This window comes from Panicum virgatum, chromosome 9K, assembly GCF_016808335.1.
Source record: "Panicum virgatum strain AP13 chromosome 9K, P.virgatum_v5, whole genome shotgun sequence".
Classification (NCBI taxonomy): Eukaryota; Viridiplantae; Streptophyta; class Magnoliopsida; order Poales; family Poaceae; genus Panicum; species Panicum virgatum.
In genome coordinates, this window is record NC_053144.1 from 2,979,167 (window position 1) to 3,001,102 (window position 21,936).

The 21,936-nt window shown below is 43.9% G+C and overlaps 2 protein-coding genes and 1 non-coding gene across 3 annotated transcripts; 1 reads left to right on the forward strand and 2 right to left on the reverse strand.

Moving 5' to 3' along the window:
* Positions 1-468: 468 nt before the first annotated feature.
* Positions 469-5,289, forward strand: LOC120649349 (nudix hydrolase 16, mitochondrial-like). Its single transcript, XM_039926126.1, has 4 exons — positions 469-733; positions 2,012-2,129; positions 2,675-2,758; positions 4,640-5,289. The coding sequence occupies exons 1-4, from the start codon at positions 663-665 to the stop codon at positions 4,913-4,915; spliced, it is 549 nt and encodes a 182-aa protein (XP_039782060.1). The 5' UTR covers positions 469-662; the 3' UTR covers positions 4,916-5,289.
* A 250-nt stretch (positions 5,290-5,539) lies between these two features.
* Positions 5,540-5,630, reverse strand: LOC120653104. The gene has a single exon (XR_005666788.1). It is a non-coding gene; the product is annotated as a small nucleolar RNA snoR114 (small nucleolar RNA).
* Positions 5,631-16,395: 10,765 nt separating this feature from the next.
* LOC120649350 (adenylate isopentenyltransferase 5, chloroplastic-like) lies at positions 16,396-17,943 on the reverse strand. Its single transcript, XM_039926127.1, has one exon. It carries the CDS (start codon positions 17,815-17,817, stop codon positions 16,783-16,785), a length of 1,035 nt encoding a protein of 344 aa, XP_039782061.1. The 5' UTR covers positions 17,818-17,943; the 3' UTR covers positions 16,396-16,782.
* Positions 17,944-21,936: the final 3,993 nt, after the last annotated feature.

Genomic DNA, 21,936 nt, shown 5'->3' on the forward strand with positions numbered 1-21,936 from the left:
AACCCGAAACCCGAAAAACCGAAATCCGCGGATACCCGCACCGAACCCGATCCGCTGCCATCTCTAGATAAGTATCAAGCTTATCTATGTCAGCAACACGTAGAATGAACTAATTTTCTTGAGAAAAGTATCATCAAGTGCGATACATATCCAATCTAAGAAAAAACCAAATCCAAACGATGTTCGTACCATTTCAGTCTGACGTGCTATATACACGACATAAAACTTTCACGAAAGTATGTACTTTTACGTAGAAAGGTGAAAAAAAAATCAAAATAATTCTAAAACAAGACAATTCCAGATAAACCAAATGCAAATTTTTTCAAAAGAAATTTGTATCTCATCTGTAAAGAAAACCGAGCAGGAGAGGCACGTCACGCCGCCCATCACAGCCTCTAGATGAAAAGCTCCTAACCCAACCCAACCCACCAGGCTGCGGCCCAGAAAAAGCAAGCGGAAAAGAAAAGGAAAAAGAAAAAAAAAACAGGGCGCCCTCGCGGCAAGGAACTCCGACCTCCTATCTCCCCCCGTCTCTCCTTTCTCTCTCTAGCCCCGCACAAATCTCTCCTCCCCCCTTCTCGCCCTCGCCGCATTGCCCGCCGACGACCCCCCGCCGGATAGAGAGGAGGAGGAGCGGCGCGGCTGCGGGAGAAGCGGGCGGCATGTGCGACCTGGTGGCCCGCACGGGCCGGCATCAGCAGCGGTACGAGGATGGCCGTCGGCTAGTGGCCGGGTACGCGCGGGGCTGACTGATTGATTCCCTTCCCAATTATTGCTCATAGTGCTTCAAAGTTCCCTTCCTGATTGGATTCGGTTGGATCGGGGGCGGCGATGGCTACGTGCGTGCGGGCTCATTGCCCGATTGACCTAAATGCGGCGCCTGGTGCGGTGCGCTTTGTATTCTTCGCCAGCGGACGGCGCGGTACCATTGGTCCCGGTGAATGGATCGTTGCGGTGTGCCACCAGGGGGGATCGATTGTTTCTTGTGGTGGATTTGTTAGAGTTTGGATATGCCTTTTTTTCCTGCTCCCAAGAAAAAAAATTGTTGTGTGCTACCAGGTAGTCATTTGTGAATTGATGTATGCACTGAGCAGGGAGGTCTTAATCAACGCGCAGTACTTAGCTTGTACCACCTGATGATAGCGACAGTATTGAGATGGGTACTTGTTTATTTCACTTAGATAGATGGTGTATAATATATGCTACGGATTGTGGTGGCCTGGTGGGACGTGTCTATCACGTAGTGAGATGTGAAAGCATGTTTCATTACTTGTTTGCATCAAAATTAGGGCGTGATGGAAATGAATAGTGGTGTATACTGAATAGTTTGTCTCCCAATGTGTGATGCAGCCCTGTATTGCAGCTCAAATCAGTACTGATTGATAGAGCAGTTCGGAATGGTCAGTATCATTGGTACTCTTGTTGTCATTGATAGCAAAAAGCACAAATCAGTGTTGATACCAGGTGTTTGTTCATGATTAGTGCCTTATTTTACCCACATGTTTTTCGTCTAGGGTCCTATATAGTCCCCCCTTCCCTTAGGTAGCCTTGTGTCAAGTTTGTGACTTACCTTCAGCTTGTAGGAAGCAAGTTCCTATCGCAAGACTTGCCAGGTATAATAGCAATAAGAGAATACGTAAAGCTTCTCATGTAATTACACTATAGAAGGTCTCCTGCGTCCTGGTATTAAAAGGGGATCTAAATTAACTCAAATTTGATTAGGCAATAATATCTGGAAGCATTTAGAGAAACTAGAAAGGTAACCGTCTATCTGTGTGTGGTTCTACTGCTCACTGTGGTCAGGTTCCACGTTTTATGCAGTCTATATATATTACTATTTTTTAGTTCCTCTCCGAAGTCCAGACATGATTTTATCATTTCAGAGAGCTGTTGTCTATTTTATCCCTTGAATGTTTGGTGTACCCTGTAACTCTGAATTATTAAACTTGTTGTCTACAACCTTTGCGTTTATGTATTTATGTATTGTCTGAATAATTTCATTGTTCTGCAGATGCATACCATTTAGGTATAGAACTAATAATGATGAAACCTCTGATGATGAACATAAGAAACTTGTGGAAGTTCTCATGATAAATTCCCAAAGTGGACCTGGTCTTTTGTTTCCAAAGGTACTGTACTTTAAACATCTAGATCTGAAATATCCATGCAACAATTAGAATACAATGGTGACAGTTTCAAGTTTACTTTTCCCCCATTGCTAAATACATTGATTGCAACTTTATTGCAAAATTGTTCTGTTTTTGGTGTTTTCATGTAACTACATTGGAACACTTGTAATCCTGTGAGCAGTGCATATTAATATTTCAGCTAGTTCTTTCCAAGTGCCGGTGTGTGGTGCCTCAGAAATCCAGATGAAGCAACTTGAATGATTTGAGTTGCCGATCTGAATTCCTATGTCCTTGCTAAGAATTTCCAAGTATTGGACTGTTTATTAGCTGTTTTGTCACACATTTTTTTTATTTGGCTTCTTGATATGTTGGCAATACTTACACATCTATATCTATGATGAGAATGTATCATTTAGATTAGTTTTCAGGTATACATGACGTCAACTTTTATTCATGTTGTATCCATGTCATTTTCATAAACTTGTCGGCTACATGGCACTGGGCTACCATGTGGAAATTTTGTTATGTTTGTTTTCATGTTGCAGGGAGGATGGGAGAACGATGAAACTGTTGAAGAGGCAGCAGCTCGAGAAGCTATAGAAGAGGCTGGAGTTCGAGGTGATATAGTGGTAAGATGCCTATAAAAGATGCTATTTTATTTTTAAAAAAACCACTTTTCATTTTGCATGTTGCCATTTAATATTTTTTTTCAATAGTTAATGTACGCCATGTCCTGAAACATGTTTGCCTGTGCTTCCGTCTTGACTTATTCATGCAAATGATATTCTTAGATGATATGGAGACTCAGTATTCATAGTACTTTATTAGAATTATCCCTTTAGTACGAGGCTTAATTAACAAGCTAAGCTAACATTAAAATTTATTATTATTCAGAATCGTGCTTTTGGTTCCCCTCGTTGGTCCTAATTTGTTACTGTTCTATGCCCCAGATTGTGGTTACTAACATACATTTATAATCTTTACAGGGGAGTTTGACTCCCTTGAAAACTGGAAGCTTGTTAAAAAGGTGGAATGGATTATGGTTTTATATTCATTATCCTCTGAATCCATCAAATTTCTGCTGTTGGTGTTTTTTTTTTCTTGGCGTGGATTCTTGTTGATGTTCTTATGGGTTTTATATCCATTTGAGTGGCTATTTTTTACACTGGTTCGCCAAACCTACCGCAACCCTCCTCCTTTACCCGGGCTTGGGACCGGTTATGTTGAGACGACTCGAGAAAGTCTTCCAGTCAACAGAGATGTGGATGTTACGGTGGTTTTGCGGGCACACAAGGAGGGATAGAGTCCGGAACGAAGCTATTCGGGAAAGGGTAGGGGTGGCACCAATTGAGGAGAAACTTATCCAACATCGGTTGAGATGGTTTGGACATGTCCAACGGAGGCCTGCTAAAGCGTGTTGATAAGGTAAAGAGGGGTAGAGGTAGACCTAAGCTGACTTGGGACGAGTCGGTTAAGAGAGACCTTAAAGATTGGGATATCTCTGAGGAGCTAGCTTTGGATAGGAGCGCTTGGAGACTAGCTATCAACGTGCCTGGACCATGACCTTTGTGTCTTTTGGGTTTCATCTCTAGCCTACCCCAACTCGCTTGGAACAAAAGGCTTTGTTGTTGTTGTTGTTGTTGTTGTTGTGGATTCTTGTTGATTGATTCAAGCCAAGAGCCCAAGAGTCTTGCACTCTTATATAATCTTACTAGTGGCTTTTCAGCTGCAGTCTTTCACACAAGGCACACAAGTTGTGTCATTGTGCGAGACATGATTCACATTGATTAATACCCTGTAGCTGAATGAGTTTAATGATGTGCAACATGTAATACAGTTTCAACTGACATAACATTTGCTGGTGGTAAAGAAATTATTCTTGACTGGCCTGCACTTCTGTTAGATTTTCATTAAAGTTTATCTAGCAATGCGAGCCAGGCATACATTCATAGTGGAAGAAACATGAGGTGCACACTGTGGTAGTGTTCTCAGTGGGTCATGACACTGATGTTGAACTAGTTACATCGTTGATTTATTGTTACTTAGTCTGGTGTGCCCTTCAACTTTCAGAAGCTGGAATTCTTTCGGCCAATCTTAAGGTTTTAATTGACATTATAATCTGAATGTTGGATAGCACAATTGAGATGACATTTATTCTTTTCTTCTCACAATTTCTGCTTGTAACATGTAATGTATGGTGTTTGCATAGTGGAAGACCCATGAAATCAAAATGACTACCTTTTCTAGAAGGTTCTCAAATCTCAATGAAGGCATGTGTGCCAATGAAGATAACTTTAGCTTTTTTTATCCTTGTGCTTAGTGCCTTATCATGATGAAACAGTGTCCAATGCTTGACCATGATGACAATATGTGCTTATACGCTACTAGCTTTTATCTGTCATTCAAGTTTGTCAAATGCCTATTGCAACAACTTATTTGATCTATCTAGCAATTAATATATCTTGCTATTATATTCAAGCTTATACAGTGCTATTTGCTTTCTGAGCCAGCATCTTCTGGAGTTTTATGACTTTAAAAGCAAGACACATCAAGATGCGTGCTGTCCTGAGGGTATGTGCAGAGCTGCCGTGTTTGCACTGCATGTGAAGGAAGAGCTGACCTCATGGCCTGAGCAGAGCACCCGGCAGAGAACCTGGCTCACGGTTCCTGAAGCTGCATCACAGTGCCGGTACCAGTGGATGCAAGAGGCCCTGCTCACAGGCTTCTCTGATTGGCACGACAAGTGGAGCAGAGGTGGCGGTGGTACTAACTGTGACCCAGCCTAACCGCTGAGTCCATCAGGAGAACTCCAATTTCATCTTCTCTTTCCCTAGGCGCCAACTTTACAGAATGCAATAATACAGTGTACTTCTCTTGTGTCTGGGTAGGCCATTGACCCTTGATGTCACATGTCAGGATGGTTATCTAGTTTAGTGGGATGTGGTATATCTCATCAAGACGAGAATTCTCACAACTTTTAAGTGTCGATTCTCGCGCTTATTATTTCTCGGTTTCAGCTGCTGTTGTTGCGGTGCTGCAAGGACGCGCCGTGCACATTTTGTAACTCGCTCCTGATTCTGGAGATGCGTATGCTATGTATTCCTAACTGCTATAAAGCCTGTAACTGAAATCAAATGGTCACCATTGATTGGAGTCACCACCCAGTACGTGCACCTTGCAATCTATCTTGCTTGAACTGCTGGCTGGGGAGTCAGCCGGGTAGCAGTAGCAGAAATCTTGGTGGTAATTGCTATGCCGATCAAAATCAATTTGGAGAGAAATTAATTAAAAAAAGCGAAAATATCTGGGGGAGTCGAACTAGGAAAATTCTAAAAAAAGACCTCACGTGTGTCTTGGGGAATCGGAAAAGAAATTCAATCAGGGAAGAAATTGGAAAATTTTAAAAAGAAGAGCTCACGTGTGCTGATGTGATCTAATCAAGAGATCAGTCAGCTGTGACGGACCCAACCAGTCACATTAGCACAGGTTTAATCATTGCTCTTTTTGTGTGGGGTGAGAGGCTCGAACTCTCGACCTCAGGATCACTCTCTTTTAGCTATGAGACCTACGCGCTAGCCAACTGCGCCACCACCCCATTTTGATATGTCATTCGACAAATCTTCCATACTGTTATTCATTACAAGGCTGCCTTTTCCCTAATAGAGCAATTAATCAAGGGACATGAAGGCTCACGGTGAAAGAAAATCCAAAGATATTAAGATACAAAAACACTTACCTAGTTACCTATAAAGGCACAGTCTCTATTACCATCTGGTGAAGATTCACAAGTGTATGCTATTGATGAGCATATTGCCTACCCGAAAAGAAATATCAAAATTAATGAGATAAATATGACAACAAACCTAGATGATCTCCAATAGTTGGTGGAGAGTATAAACACGTCCGCTGGCCATCTAAGCTGTTACTACCTCCATCCCAAATTGTAGCAACTTTTAGACTTGATCAAAGTCAAACATTTTCATCTTTAACCAGTTATCTCCAAAAATAATTAATTTAAATAAAAAGGTTACATGTTATGATAGTTGGTTTCATTTTGAATCAATTAACATCAATTTTATGTTGTCAACCTTTATGATTGTAATACCATCCATAGTCAAAGTTGAAAATGTTTGATTTGAAATTTTTTTATAAAAATAGCTATATTCTAGGACGGAGGGAGTGTTCATTTTTCTAGTATGGCATTGACTTAGCCAACTACGTATAGAACAGATCACGCATTTGTTATCCGCAAAGAAACTAAGAAAGTCAAAAGGCATTCACGCTAGCTGCTGATGAAATAATGTGTGCTAGATAGTGCTTTCGGTATCTTTTTTTTTTCTGTATGCTCCTTGTGTTTTTTTTTGGGGGCGCGGAACAAGGTAGAAGCTCTGCCATATATCAACTATGAAGGCTAAGCAAGCAAGGGCGCAGTTCCCAGAATAATTTCATCTCTTTCCAACATTCAAAAGTTTGTGTACATATCTTCCTCTTTTTGGTCCTCTTATATGTCTTGAGGCCCTCTTTAGTCTCACATTCCAGGCCTGAGATTCAGCCGAAAAACTAGGCCGGAAAGTACAGTGATTATTGTTCCAGTTCCATGGTACTAGTACTCTTATACCCAAAAGGAGCTGCGAAAGCGAGCTGATGAGAAGCAAAAATTTCCATTGCTTTGCCGTCGAACTGCGCCGAAAGATAGCGTTTAATTTCCAAACGACTTTCATGTGACGATGAAACTACCTTTTCAATTCCATTAATAGGATTATGTAGCTGCTAACTGTTGTTGAATTCTGTTGCAGAACAGAATCCTAGCTACTCGAAGCAACTTTGATTGATGCACTGATAGCTAGCAGATCGATAGTGCATGACTGCATCCATATGCACGATCGATCCATCAGTTGTGCTATCAATCCTGTCACTTCGATACGCAATATTTCACTGTTGCAGGCAACCAGCTGGTTCCGTGTTTGGCACGAATTCTAATTCATGCTTGACGAGACTCAAATCCATTTCATCTGGCAATACGACGAATCGCAAGTGACTGCAATTCGCTCATCCTCTTTCACGATTGATCTTTCTGATGAGACGGGAATAAGAATGCATGCAGAAAGCAGCTGGGAGATGAGCTACGGAGAGAATAAAGGAGGGCTTCTTTTTACAAGATTAGGATCTGGCGCCATTGTTGAAAAAAAAAAGAAATGGGCCAAAAAGTTTCACAAGGAAGTTTCTGTAACGGGAATTAAAACAAAGGTCATCTCACTTCGAGAACTGCTGGGTCATTTGACCAGTCGTTGTTTTTTTTCCCTTTCGAGAAAGACACCTAGAAGAGTTTTTTTATGGATGTATTCTTAGTTGTACCTTTGTAGTATACCTCCCAACTTCCCAAGGGCCGTAAAAGTGTTCGAAGAGGGGAAAAAACTATCTTTGTGTAGCAACTTATTTCTACTCTACTTGGAGCAGAGACGTCCACCAACATGACCTTCACAAGCCAAATTAAGAATTCATTCACAAACCGCAGTATTAGCCAAATAAATGCACACCTCCCCCCACATATATTCCTTCAAACTAAGTAAAGAACGTCTGAATGTCTCCTCACTGACTAAGTGTACAAGATTGCTAGATTTACAATATTTTAGTGAGAAGATACATGCAGTGTATTTTGACATCAGTAGTGCACGCATAGGATCCCCATGCACCGAAAGAAGAGATAAGACAAAAATATGCATGGTTCCAAGTGTTAGTCAAAGCTAGAATCAGATGCATAGGAACCCCAAACAAGGAGAGGGATAGCTACACTTTGTTTTTCTGATTAAAGTTCTCCAAGAACCCTCTAATTCTGAAAGAGCTAGAACCCTAACTAGAATGCATTTGAAACAGAGATAGTTAGTGATAATACTATACTGCAAGATGTTGAAGTTTAGAATGTGGTGTGAGAAGCTCACGTCTACAATTGTAGCTGAAGCGATGGCGTGGATGGATGGGCATATGTTTCAACGAACACAGTAATAATCTAACCACATTTTAACTAAAAAAATATCAGTGATGTTTCTTTTGCATTCAGTGGAAGAATCTGTTCCACTTCTACTCGGTTCCATACGCAAGTGAAGTTCACTTGTGGTTTTACCTGAAGCGACCATTATACTTAATTATTTGAGCATATAAACACATCAAGTTCACCCAAATTCCAAATGGACACTAGGTTCTTTGGAGGGAACATTTCTTCCTACCACTATGCTTACTGAAAAAGAAATATAGAAAATTTGACGATTAGGTTTCACTATTATCAAATATGCATATAGAACTCCATGATTAATACCTTGTGTAGTTCCATGCACTAACTAATAATGCCCACCCAGTAGTCTGCCATTAGAAGAAAAACTGGATAATCTATATATTCAACTTTATTAGAAAATTATGGGCGCGAGAGGTAATGGTTAATGGTTTCTCATCTTTTTTTTTTGAGTAGAATGGTTTCTCATCTTTATTACTCCCTCCAATAACTAATAAAGTCATGTTTTGGACAATGACATGGTCTCCAAAACTATGAGTAGTTCCTTTTGTTAGAAACAATTATATAGCATAGTAAAAATGTACTTTTATGAAACTGTAGTTTGAGACAGATATACTATAATAACATTTTCAAATATTCGAACTCAACCCAAAAAGTAATATACAAGCTAAATTCGAAATTATTGGCTTAAAAACAATCTTGGAATGCCACTTATTTATGCATGGGCAGAGTATTTCTGTTTATCACACAGCATGTGTTACCAAGTGGTTGTTCTTTCTAGATGTATCTGTGTAATCCAAGTTTTGTGGCTAACCGCCATGATTCGAGTCCTACTGTAACAAATTGTTTGGTTTTACTGTTAAATTTCCAGGACTTTGACTAGTGATGTTATGGTTGATGAATCCTATGGACGGGATGTGGTAATAAGTTAGCAATATCTCGCAAAAAAAAAAGCTAGCAAAAAATTTGGCAACTAATTATAACCAACCTTAAAAAGGGTTATGTGATAAATAAACTAGCTATCATTGCAAGTGGTTACAAAGACATAGATTTGGTTCATCCAACATTATTCTCATTCTTCAATACCAGAATCCAGAATTGACTGCCTGTACTCTGTTTCACAAATTTAATTTAAGTAGCAAGTTTTTCCTGTGATTTCAAAAAATAAGTAAGTTTATGCTCATCAGCAAAGATAGGTCCAAATAACTTTCCAAAATTTTCTTAATAAAAGCCTCGATATGTTTGCATCCTTCCTTTCTTTTTCGCCTTTTACTAGTATGCATGTGTGACAATCACATCAAGAATTTGTATACCTGAAAACGATAGGTAACTGCAAAATTCTCTTCAAAACATTAACATAGTAGTATGATGCTCCAGGCACAACTATATATGAAAGATAGGAGAATCACCCACACTTTATATCATCATTTGCGGCTCTCAATTTTCAATTGTATCAGGGCATAGCATATCTTAGACTCTAGAGCTAGAGTGACCAGTGGAAGAACCAGAAACTCTCACTTATGTCCAATGTAAGCGACGCGGCCACATATGCTTTTTCATGCTACTTTCCTAGAGAGAGGAAAATTTATTCCAAGTGGTGAATACTAAGAATCCATGAATTCAGTGTGGCCCAAAAAGGGTATTCCTTGGTTGCCCTATGAGAGATATGCAATCTCATGATGAGAATATATCATCGTTTCAGCATGAAGGTCCAGCTGTGGGATCAAATGCCTCAGGTCATCTTCACACAGACAAGCTTACACATATTTTATGAGAAATTCAACAGTAGAGTGAAGGATACTAAAAGAAATGGCTCAGATAGTCCTCAAGCGAAATAGATGTGAATGATTTGAACTCCCTTGCTTTGCAAAGGAAAAAAAACAAATCCTGAAAAAGCAAATTTTACACATGGTGTTCTGTGCAAGTGTTTACAGAGTAGCGTGGATGCAACATTGATCTTGAGGAATACTCTGCTGTCCGTGCGCTGCAATGGAACAAATCGAACAACTAAATGTGCATAAATAGTTCATGTGAGAATAGTGTCAGAGAGGGAATACAAATGACAAAACATGCTGATAACTATTATTGGTTTGTGCAAATGAAGAAATATGGTCAAACAAATTCTTATTAATAATCTGACTCCAGGTCAAGGGTGGGTAAATAAGATGAAGTTTAGAGACATAGTTGTAACCACTTGATGCAATCTAGCCTGCTTTGTGATGCGGGATAGCTAGAATCAGAATTGCGAGAGATTGGCATCTCTCACTAGCTACCTAGATCTAGCTAGGCACCAAGATGCATGCGTGTGCTCACATTGTTTTCAAATATATCAATTTGGAATTCTCCTAAGATAATGCCATTGACAATAAAGGCTAATGATAGTAGCCGGCATTAGTGGCCTGTAAGACCAGATGATCAGCTCAACAACGCTCCACTTTGCGTCTTTTTAACTATTGATCTATTCATCGTTATGTACACAAGCATATAATTAGGGGTTAAATTTTCATATAGGGTGGAAATTAAATTAGAACTTGCTTTTGTCCACACGATGGCTGTGTTTTTTTAGAGTAGTATGTGAAAGACGACCATCAATCATTTGTTTCTTGTAGGTTCTTTTTGAAGAAGTTGCATGGAAGTAGTCCCTGAAATGTAGATGGTAGAGATGCTATATATCAAATGCAATAAGGATTGAAGTGTAACATTGCGCGATCAGTTGCATTTGCACCTCCAAAATTAGGTAAAAATATATGTTAGTGTGATGTCCATAAAGGTTCCAATTCAAAATTAAAATATAAAACTATAAGAGGATGTTCTTGAAAGTTTATTGATAAGATTATTGCATTCTTTATATATAGGAAGCTGGAGAGACAACAAATGTTTGACATTGTTTTATCACAAATGGGTCTAAGGAAGAACTAGTTTTGGCCCATATAGGGATGACCAACTTTCCTGGTGGGTAGTCCTGAGCAAGTGCAAACACAATGATGCATCTCATTTTAAACAAGAAACCAACATGGAATTAGTTATGATATTGGCAGGTGCATGCATGTAACTACCCTAGCTATAACCTGAAGGGTTAGAGGTCCTTGAAGCCTTCCAACCCTCCTATCGGTGCCAATATAGAAACACTATCTAATGATCACCAATGGCTTTAACTTGCATAAGCTACATGCTTATAAAGAAAACCAAAAAAGGAAGAGATCGACAAATGCTAGTGTCACCCTCAATAGAAAACAAAAAGGTTCAGTATAGGGTACAATGGAATTCCTTTTGACCAGTGCTTTAGAACAGGACAAGGGGCCACCAGGACTCATCCTTATTAGAGGCTTACAATGCAAGAAGTGGCGAGCATCCTAATTAGAATATATTGTACTGGGCAGCCATGGCTTTGTATTTCATGCCCTTGGCTTACATTCATGCATGCAATAGCTTTCATTTGTCCTTTTTGGTAATGTGTGTGGCTCTCAAGTTTGGAGGATACATTGTCATTCTCACCGTACCTCAGCAGTTCCAATACCTATCTAGTGCAGTACTAGAAAAAAAGTTTTTTTTAGCGTTTTTATCTTTTTGGCTTTGCTGTGGCATTGTAGCCGCCTGCCCTAACAAATTAGCACTAGGTAACTTGCTGAATGTTCTTCTTGGATTCCATTGGGTGGTTCAGACTTTGGGGAGGGTTAAAGTTCATAATAAGCGCGCATAGCAGCCATGGTTAACATCATCACGAAAAGCATATAGCAGCCACACGGTTAACATGACCCCCTGAAAAAGCTATCTTTAGTGCGCACAACAACTTACAGCTACCATGTGCAATTACCACAACCATAGAAAATAAGACATGCAAGATGTCTAATACTTTGGAAAGGGACTTGTAACACCTCAGGTGTTAACCACCTAGAATTAAATTAGTCACAGCCATTAGTTCCAAAAATTCACGCAACAAATCACTAAACCAAAATTGTTCTTGTCAGCCTGGGCCAGACCGGTCTGACCAGTCGGGACAACCGGTCTGACCGGTTGAACCGATTTCAACCGTTTTAAGCCCCACAACATTTAAATCACTCACTCTCTCTCTTCCTCACCTGTGCACTCGACCTCACCAGCTCTCTCACTCACTCTCCCCGAGCTCTCCCCTTCCCAAGCCCTAGGTTCTTCAATCCTCCCTCTCCCTTTGATTCCAAGGCCGGGTAAAGGATCAAATCGGCGTGGGACGCTTTCCTCTCCACGATTCCCTCCCTGGGGTGCCTGGGATTCAAGTCTTCGTGCAAGAAGGAGCTCACTCAAGGTATTAAATCTTGTGTGGGTCAATCTCTCGTTCTAGATGATTTTAGGCGATTCCCTCTGGTAAAACACACCCAACTATGTCCATGAACTAGTGCCTAGAAGGGTTTTGGATTTGGTGGGCAAGTTTCACCGCGCCAGGAATTCTAGCTCTAGGTCTGGGCAAGACCGGTCTGACCGGTATCACGGTTGAGTTAATTGGGACCGGTCTGATCGGTTGGGTGGACCGGTCTGACCGGTGTGTCAGTGGCTGAGGGGGATTAGTAAGGGGTAGTTGGTACAAATAGATGAAAACTATTTCGGGTATTGGTTACTTATATTTTTGTAAATCATGCCTGCATTCCTCATATCATATGCATGTGCATACGTGTAGCAGCCGTGGTGGAGGAGATTGTATACGAGGTGGTTGCGGAGCCACAGGAACCGCAGGGGCAAGCCCCGCAGCAGGAGGTTCGTGGGGAGTTGGCCCAAGGCCCAGCTGACCCTAGTACTTAGCAGCAGACTCAAGGCAAGCCCCCGGTGCATGTCCTATTATTTTAAATTATGACTCACTATATGTATTTATTACTTATGCATTACGTTTTAGGAGTTGTTTGGAACCCTAGTTGCATGATCTATAGGTTTCCTTGAGTTATATTAGTATGTATAGGATGATAAAAATGCTATGCTTAATGGTTCTCGGTAGAAGTCGAGTGATTTTTTGTCACTCGCGACGTATATGATGTTTAGAAGTCGAGTAATTTCCAGTTACTCATGAGATATATGATATATTTATATTCCAGTACATGAGTTGTTGAGTTTGATATGGAATAAATAGAGAATTGAGACCGGACGGGAAATGATGAGAATATATAGGTATGACAGCAGAATAGGGTTCCTGGGTGTCTTAGTCCCGTCTGTGTCGGTTAAGGACCGTACCGTTGTTGGACCTGCTGATCATGTTTGAATTGTACTAACCGCATGCCGGGAGTAGGAGGTAGTCGAAACCGGTAAGCCTAGTACTGCCTAGCTTCGAAAGTACAGGACTCCATCTCACCTCCTGGGGTAGTCGAGTAGTCGCGGAGAAATGGGGATGCATGTATTACTTTTGGTGGTCTCACGTTGAGCTCGGCTGACCATATGATGGCGGGACGGTCCTGTAGTTCGAGACAGGGAGGGGAAGGGTTAGTGCGTGAGGTCCGACGGGGGTTATGCGTGCTGTGTTGGTTAGGTCTACCTTGCAAGGTTAAATCGGATCGATTCGCCGTCAGTCGCTCTCGGTTATGAGCACCCTGATCTCCAAGTCACATCGTAGTTTCATGATAGGATGATAATTATATATATGATGATGAATACATTGGCTTATTATTCATTGCCCCACCATGTTTGTTAAAGTTGGGTTTATGCAAATATTAGATTATAGTGTGTGTGTGTGTGTGTGTGTGTGTGTGTGTGTGTGTATATATATAGCCTGAAGCTAAAATTATGAAAATAAGGATTTACTTTAATCGCTTTTTCTGCAAAAATAAACCACCCGCCAAATGCCTTGCATGTCTAGATATGTGGGCTAAGTATACCCAATAGTCGGGTAACTCTTGCTGAGTATTAGTTGCTCAGGGTTTGTTGCCACCAAATTTTATTTCAGGGCATCCGGACGTTGACTTTTGTCCCTGTTGCGTCAAGTTCATCCGCCGGGACGCAGAGAGATGGGAGGTCATAGTACCAGATAGTTAGATTAGGGGTCCGCGGGGTTGCACATGTGCAGGGCTGGATGTGCAGCCTGTCTGTTTTGTTAGACCGGTCTGACCGGTCTGACCGGTAGCTTCGAGTGGTATGTCGTGCAGGCCAGTCCGACCGGGGGTGTAGGGGCAGAACACTAATGTAGTTATAGGTTCTTTTTTGTTGTTGTTGAACTTAGCTACTCTATTGTAAAGTTTGTAAATTATTTAATTTATGTAAATTATGTAAGCTATATGTGTATTTGAACTCTATTTGTAAAAACTCTTGTATATCAGTTTGTCACCCCTTTATATTTTCAAGTATTTGTCGTGTTTGTACCATCAGCGCCCGCCTTCACGTGGGACTACCGGTGTTGTTTCGATCGGGCCGTGGGTTGGGAAAGGACCGTCAAATTAAGTCATTAAGCTAATGCACCTGATGTGTTCAAATGACGGTCATTACACTTAATTTAATTTAGAGTTTTAATTTGGCGGTTCCGTCACAAGACTAAGGAGGGCAATTGATTAAATAATAAAACTACTGTCTCGTCTAGCCAGTGTGGCTAGTAGTGGACTGGATCACTGGCCCAGCAGGGTTGACATCAGCTATTTCCTTGCATGTATAGAAGATTTGTTTTTTATAGAAACAGAGAACAAAAGGTTTTCTATTTGCAACAACTCGTACAAGTACTTTAAATATGAATGGATAAAAAGTGGATCCAGCCATGATTGGCTGATTGGCTCACAGTTGCTTGAAAAAGGAAATTTGTATGCAATTCATGGAAATTGTTTCTCAACCAGTCATGAACAAATATCGCCACCACTTTTCAACGAAAAGCAAAGAAAAGAGCACCACGCAAGTGGTTGATATGTGCAAAATATTCTAGGAAATGATAATACCATGGACTGGTTTGGGTTTCTGGGTGCTAGTGGCTTTGGAGAGTCTAATCGTATAATTATTTGCTCAACCTAACAACTAATTTCATACATAGTGCAAAGCGCTTGGGCCCAATAGAAGTTGAGCGCCTTGGATACCACTAGTTTAGAATTTTTTTTTTTGGTTCATTGAACTCAGTGGTGCACTACAAACCATTCCCCCCCAAAGAAAGTTTTGCAAGTTCATGTGCTGACTTTAAATTTTATAACATTCTCCATGCTCAACGACAGCCCTCTTGCTATTCAGGGGTTCCTCTAATCTCTGTTTTCTTTCTTTTACACCATGCTTTAATGATTTGACCTTCTGTTGGAGCATCAACAGTTTGACTTTCTTCCTCCTCATCATACAAAAGCTTTGACGTTATTAACATCATGCTTATAACTGGGAATCAGGAACCTCTAGAGCACATTATTGTGAAAAGGAAAGTATTATCTATGATTATTATCATTCATCTGTGACGTCAAATGGTTGGTCATGGCTAATGTTGACTGAAGAATCTATTGAAAGAAATGAAACAAAAAAAAAGGTGCATGCTCAATAGGTTCATTATTTTTTTTGAATAACTCAATAGGTTCGTTCTCTTTGTCGTAAGATTCTAGTATAGGTACAATGTGGTTTGGTTGACCTTAAGAGCCTGAGGAACTAGCTACAGATAATCCTATCACTAGCTTAACGACCTCTAGTGTCCACTCGAGTTTGACAATGTTCAAGAAGATTTTATTCAAAAAAAAATAATGTTCAAGAAGATAACACATTGGAAAATCATGCTTAGGCATTGACTGGTTGCAAATAATTTGGAGTTGACTCTGAACACCAGGGTGGATAATTTATAAATATAGCAAGAGCAGCGCCCTGATGGTGTGAAGGTTTGACCTTGACATGCAAAGCTCTCTCCTAACTAATCTCAAACATGCGTGGGAATGTTTTCCAGATCAAGTACTAGAGTTGGAAAAACGATCAGAAGAAAAGAGACAACATAAGTAATTCACATGTCAGCTTCTATCCACAGGACATACAATAGAAACCACATAGAGAGCATCGCTAAGCAAATGCAGTGTGTTTTTTTTCTCTCTCAAACACATATGCTTCCTCTGTCCATAAATGCAAGTATTTCTGACTGTGCACCTGGACAAATACTTGTTCATGTGCGATATACTGCAGAAATACTTATACAAAAAGGCCGCTTATTGAAAGTATATACAATTTGGAGGCACAGATTCGTCTCAGTGAAGAAGAAAAGGGATGGACAAGAGCATACATATAGTCCTAGATTATTGTAAGTGCGCAACAAGTGAGATTCTTGATAACACAACTGAATGGTGACCGTGAAAAGTTCAGATTACGATATTGACTAGCCAATATTCACATCTCATCTCATAAGAAATCATTTCTGCTCATGAAGCTTTTTACCAAGACCTCTCTCTCTATTTTTACAGCAAGAGCCTGTTACAGCATCAGTGCCGCCGTCTACTACACATTCTTGGAATATTATCAAAACTCGCTCTCGCACTTAACCGATCATCGCGTACAAAATTACAGAGAAAATGGGGGTCAACTATATGAAGTATGAACAGGCTACTCTGACCGGTCACCGCGAGCTTGACCGCGGCAGAGAGCATGCAGCCATTCCGGTCTTGCTACCTTTCCTGAGCTGATGAGCTCTGCGACGACGCCATGGAGGTTGGCGCATGGCATCAAGATGGTCGTGTGCTCCGTCCGGCGGCGTTCCATGTGTTAGGCAACCGCGGCTGCGACGGCGGCGGCCGTGGAGGCAAAGATGGAGGCGGTGACCATGCTACTATATTCTTGGTCTTCTAGCAGGAAGGACCGGACGGCATCGATGCATGGCGCGGCGACGAGCCGCTGCCAGGCCTCGTCGGCGGCGTGGCCGCGCTTCAGGAACACCTCCGTGGCGTCAACGCGGCGGACGCGCCACATGCGAGCGAGCCGCTGGATCTTGCCGCGCTGGCGGAAGGCGAGGCAGGACGTGTTGGCCTTGATCTCGTCGACGGCCGCGGCGAGCATGCGCGCGCGCTCGTCGTCGTCGACGCGCTCGAGGCCGCGCGAGCGGAGGTAGGCGTCGAACTCCGGCACGCCGATGGCGCGCCAGATGCCCCTGGAGTAGTCGGTGCGGCGGGGGTCGAACGCCGCGGCCACCTCCTCGACGAGCCCCCGCCGGCACATGTCGTCGACGCGGCGGGCGACGAAGTCGTGCAGCACGGGGAGCTGCGCGTCCACCCAGAGGAAGCAGCACTCGAAGCGCTCCCGGAACGCGCGGCGGTCGCCCTCCACGAGCTCCTCGACGTACGAGTTGGACCCTCCGGCGATGATGGGGACGTGCCCCCGCGCGGCGACCCCGGCCGCAGCGCGCGCGGCCTCGCGGCGGAAGTCGGCGGCCGTGAACTCGGCGTCCGGGTGCGCGACCCCGAGCAGGTGGTGCGGCACGCCCGCGCACTCGTGGGGCGCCACCTTGTTGGTGGCCACGTCCAGGCCGGCGTACAGCTGCATTTTGTCCGAGTTGATGACCTCGCCGCCGAAGCGCAGGGCGAGGTCGATGGCGAGGCGCGACTTGCCGGTCCCCGTGGCGCCCAGCACCACCACGGCCTTGCTCTTCGCCGCGACGCGCTGCCTGCCCACGACCGAGAGCGGCGGCGGCGGCGGCGCCACCGGGACCGCGGCGTCCGGGAGCGTGATGATCGCGGGCGGCGGCGGCGGCATCCTCAGCCCGGGGAAGGCGGGCGCCGCTGGAGCCATCGCGGGGGCCGCCATGGGCAGTGGTATACTAGAGCTGAGCTGCTGCCTGCCGAGCGGCCCTTGTGATCCCTGCGCTGGCAGCTCGCGTTCTTGGTGGTCGCTTGCTTGGTGGGGGGGCGTGTAGGAGCAGAGGAGGCCTGGTATTTATAGGTGAGTGCCGTAGTGGTGGTGGGGATGTGTTCTTCAGGACTATACTAGTTTAAATTAAGCTCGGCTGTGGACTTGTGCGGCAGATGAATGAATTGGAGCGAGTGATGGATTACTGGTCTGGTGGGCCTAATGGGGGGTGGCTTCAGATACAGTGGTGGAGGCACGGTGTCTTCTTGTGCTGAAACTTTGAACTCTGAACATGGGTTTTAGCGTCAGAAATCTTGCGCACTGTGATGCTTGTGTGTGATCGACCAGACCACCATCTGAGTTCGTTCTCGATCAGCACATGAAAATTCAGTTTTTGACGAAGCTAGAGAGTGAGCGAGTGATTCTCAGCCAACGATTGGGGGCACTGGCCCTCTCCCCACTGACGAAGCGACACGCAAATGGCTGCCGGCTCCACCAGTGCCTGCTAGGTTAGAATAATAATGCGGAAGCAATAACCCAAAAATGCAAAATTAAATCACAAGATTACACAAACGAAAACGACATCGAGACACGATGTTTTTTAACGAGGTTTGGCGATTACCTACATCCTCGGAATATGACTACGGGCGCTCCTCCCCATAAACAACAGCTACACCGGCATTCGGGCACCACCGCGGCCACGCCGCCACCCACACCAGCCGTCGAAGTCGTCTCACGGTTACACGGCAGTGCCCTTATATTTATGGGTCCTAGGGATATAAAGTTCGACCCGAACTCTATCCATAACCTACCAAATTATAACTCGAGTCCAGTCGTAACCAAACTGTACACATATTCGACACATATCTAACAAACTCCAACTTGGCGAATATGCACGCCACCTTGAAGCCGTCCATGCATGAACCTCCGTGTACCGGACTAGAGTCATCTCCCTTTGCTGCTCACTTGGAACAGCCCGACGAGGCCGATCCCGCCTCCATGTCGACCTTCGGACAGAACACCGCCACTGTTGCATTGCATTCCATGACTCCACCTTCAACAACGCTTCCCATCAGTTTGTATTGGTGTGTACTTGACTTCTCACCAACCATGACTGTCTTGTCTTCCCGCATGACTCTCAAAATTTTCTTATCAGACGCCGTCTGATACAGCCATCCTTCATCATGCAATAATCCAAGCGAAATCAGATTCCTCCGTAACCCCGGCACATGCTTCACACCCTTAAGTAGCGTCTCACGTCCATCACACATCTTGAATTTGATATCGCCCACTCTTATAATACAATAACCCGAATCATCTCCCAAGTGAGCAAGACCACCATCCTCCTCAATGTATGACGAGAACCACTCCTTCTTTGATGTTGCATGAAACGAGTTAGCTGAATCCAACAACCACGCTTCATAAGACTTTTCACTTGATACTGTGAGAACATCACTATCACTATCCGAGTCATCCTGCTTCTTGGCAATCATCACACTTGCAATTCCTCTGCCTTTCTTCAGTTCCGGATATTCAGCCTTTTTATGTCCCCATCCCTTGCACCTATAGCACTGCGGCCCCTTCTTCTTCCTATTGCCCTTCTTATCTTCGGCATTATGACCACCCCTGACTACAAAAGCACCTCCAGAAGATTCTTCATATAAATTGTTCTTCCTCCTTTACTCATGACCGAGTAAAGCAGTAACAATTTCATCCACCTTAACATCCTCCTTGCCATAAGTCAGTCTAGTAACCAAGTGCTCATAAGACCCCGGCAACGAACACTGAAGAATAATAGCCCTGTCTTTCTCATCAATCTTCACTTCGACCTTCCCAAGATCAGCAATTAATTGATTGAAGACATTAATATGCTCTGCAAGATCTGACCCCTTCTACATCTTCAGCCCATATAATTTCTGCTTCAGGTATAGCTTTCGGGTCAATGTCTTGGACATAACTGCTCTTTCAATTTATCCCAAATTTTCTTCGGCGATGTTTCATCCATGACATGGTATATGATCTGATCTGTGAGACATAGCCTTATAGTAGCACACGTTTGCGCTGCATCTCCTCCCACTTATCATCATCCACCTTCGCCGGCTTCTTCTCGTTGAGAGCCCTCGAGATACTCTGCTGAGCCAACAGGTCCTTCACTTTCGTCTGCCACAACCCGAAGTTTCCGGTGCCATCAAACCTCGCCACCTCAAATTTTGGAAGTCATCGACGCCATCTGCCTGTTGCCACAGATAGTCGGAAAAACCTTCAACTATATAACTATATGCACCATACAACGTCTTCGGACTCCTTGCACACCCGTCGAGGAGCACGCCGCTCACGCGCTCTTTCCTCGCATCCTTGCCTGGATGCTCCCCCGTGCACCGCCTGTGCACAACCTGCAGCTCACGAGCCTCGTCGACCTCCACGTTCGTCGCACACGAACGATGTCAACCCGCTCGAGCGCAAGCTTCGGTCAGCAAACAGCTTGATTGCTTCATATGCAATCCCGTGTACTCAGTTGATTATATGGAGACAAGATGGCCGGCCGAGTTCAAACAGAAACGGACTCCACTTGCCGTTTCCCTTTCTATTCCGAACGTATTTCCAGCCGTCCCTTCCTTTGCTTGTTACTCAGGATTATTTTCCTTTTCCCGTGACGACATGCAGCTGTGATCCGCCTCGAACAAGCCATGCACCGTGGCCCACCTGGTGGCCGATTTCCACACGAAGTCAGAGTCCCAATCTTCCAGACGGCCGGTTTCTTCTTATCAACGGGAGAAACAATCAACTTGCATGCAAATTAATATAGTTACCTGACACATGATTGGTCTTTATCTCTCATGCATTCAACGTACATCCATGCATGCAAGCATGCAATCTTCTCCTTGCCTAATCTTCATTGGCCCCTACTGACTCCTCATCGCGTACGCCTCTAGCTGCAGCACGCCCGTGTAGTATACGCACCGCCATGCCTTCTGCCTTGTGCCAGATCACATGCGACCATAGACATCGCTTGTCTGACCGCTCCCGCACACGCCGTCCTGGACGCCTACGCGTGCCTCGTACAGGGTTTGAAATTTCGGCGAAATTTCGCCGAAATTCGGCGAAAAATTTCGTTTTCGCTACTTACCGGGAAAAAAAAATTCGGTATTTTTCGAAAAATTTCGTTTGAAAATTCAAAATTCAAAAAAATTCGGCCAAAAGTCACCGAAATTCGCCGAAATTTACCGAAATTTCGTTCCGAAATTTCGTTTCCGCTAAACACCGGGATTTGCAACGAAAACGAAATGGTTAACCCTGGCCTCGTAGCGGTGCCCTAGGGAGCATCACAACTGCCTCACGTCTCGCTCCTGGCCGTCGCCTGCAACTTTCCAATCACGTAACTTGAAACAAACCGTCTCTATCAACATGTATGAGTCCACCGTGGCTTTCACCACCATCGTTGCCGCTCCACCTTGAGTCTGCTACGACCACTCCGATCATGACCAACCGCACATCAATCTGATCGCGAGTCGAAGCCGCCGTCTTCATCCACGACGTCTTCCGGCCGCACCGCCGAACCTGGCCATCATGTCTGACCGGCCCCTATCGAACAGCAGCATGTAGCCGCTATCAACCCGATTTCCACATCTAGATACATCCCCATTGATTGCAGCTCATTGGATGGTTCGAGCCACCCGCCTGAAGTGTCCAACACCACCGATCGAGTCGTCGATCGCCGCCATGCTCCACTTTGCGCCCAACTCCTCCACAGACAGCTTATGCGACCTCACGCGTTGTGGAACATGCCCATCGCGCCTCCTCGTGGATCTTCTCCCTGAATCTGGCTCTGATACCACTTGTTAGAATAATAGCGCGGAAGCGATAACCCAAGAATGCAAAACCAAATCACAAGATCACACAAACGAGAACGACATCGAGACACGATGTTTTTTTAACGAGGTTCGGCGATGTGCTTACATCCTCGGAGCATGACTACGGACGCTCCTCCCCATAAACAGCAGCTACACTGGCATCCGGACACCACCGCGGCCACGCCGCCACCCACACCGGCCGTCGAAGTCGTCTCACGGTTACACG

Bases quoted from the DNA above. Each gene is read 5' to 3' on its own strand.
- LOC120649349 (XM_039926126.1), top strand. From the start codon at position 663: ATGTGCGACCTGGTGGCCCGCACGGGCCGGCATCAGCAGCGGTACGAG. The intron at 734-2,011 runs GTACGCGCGGGG...ATTGTTCTGCAG, and splicing joins GGCCGTCGGCTAGTGGCCGG to ATGCATACCATTTAGGTATA. The intron at 2,759-4,639 runs GTAAGATGCCTA...TTTCTGAGCCAG, and splicing joins GAGTTCGAGGTGATATAGTG to CATCTTCTGGAGTTTTATGA.
- LOC120649350 (XM_039926127.1), bottom strand. From the start codon at position 17,817: ATGGCGGCCCCCGCGATGGCTCCAGCGGCGCCCGCCTTCCCCGGGCTG.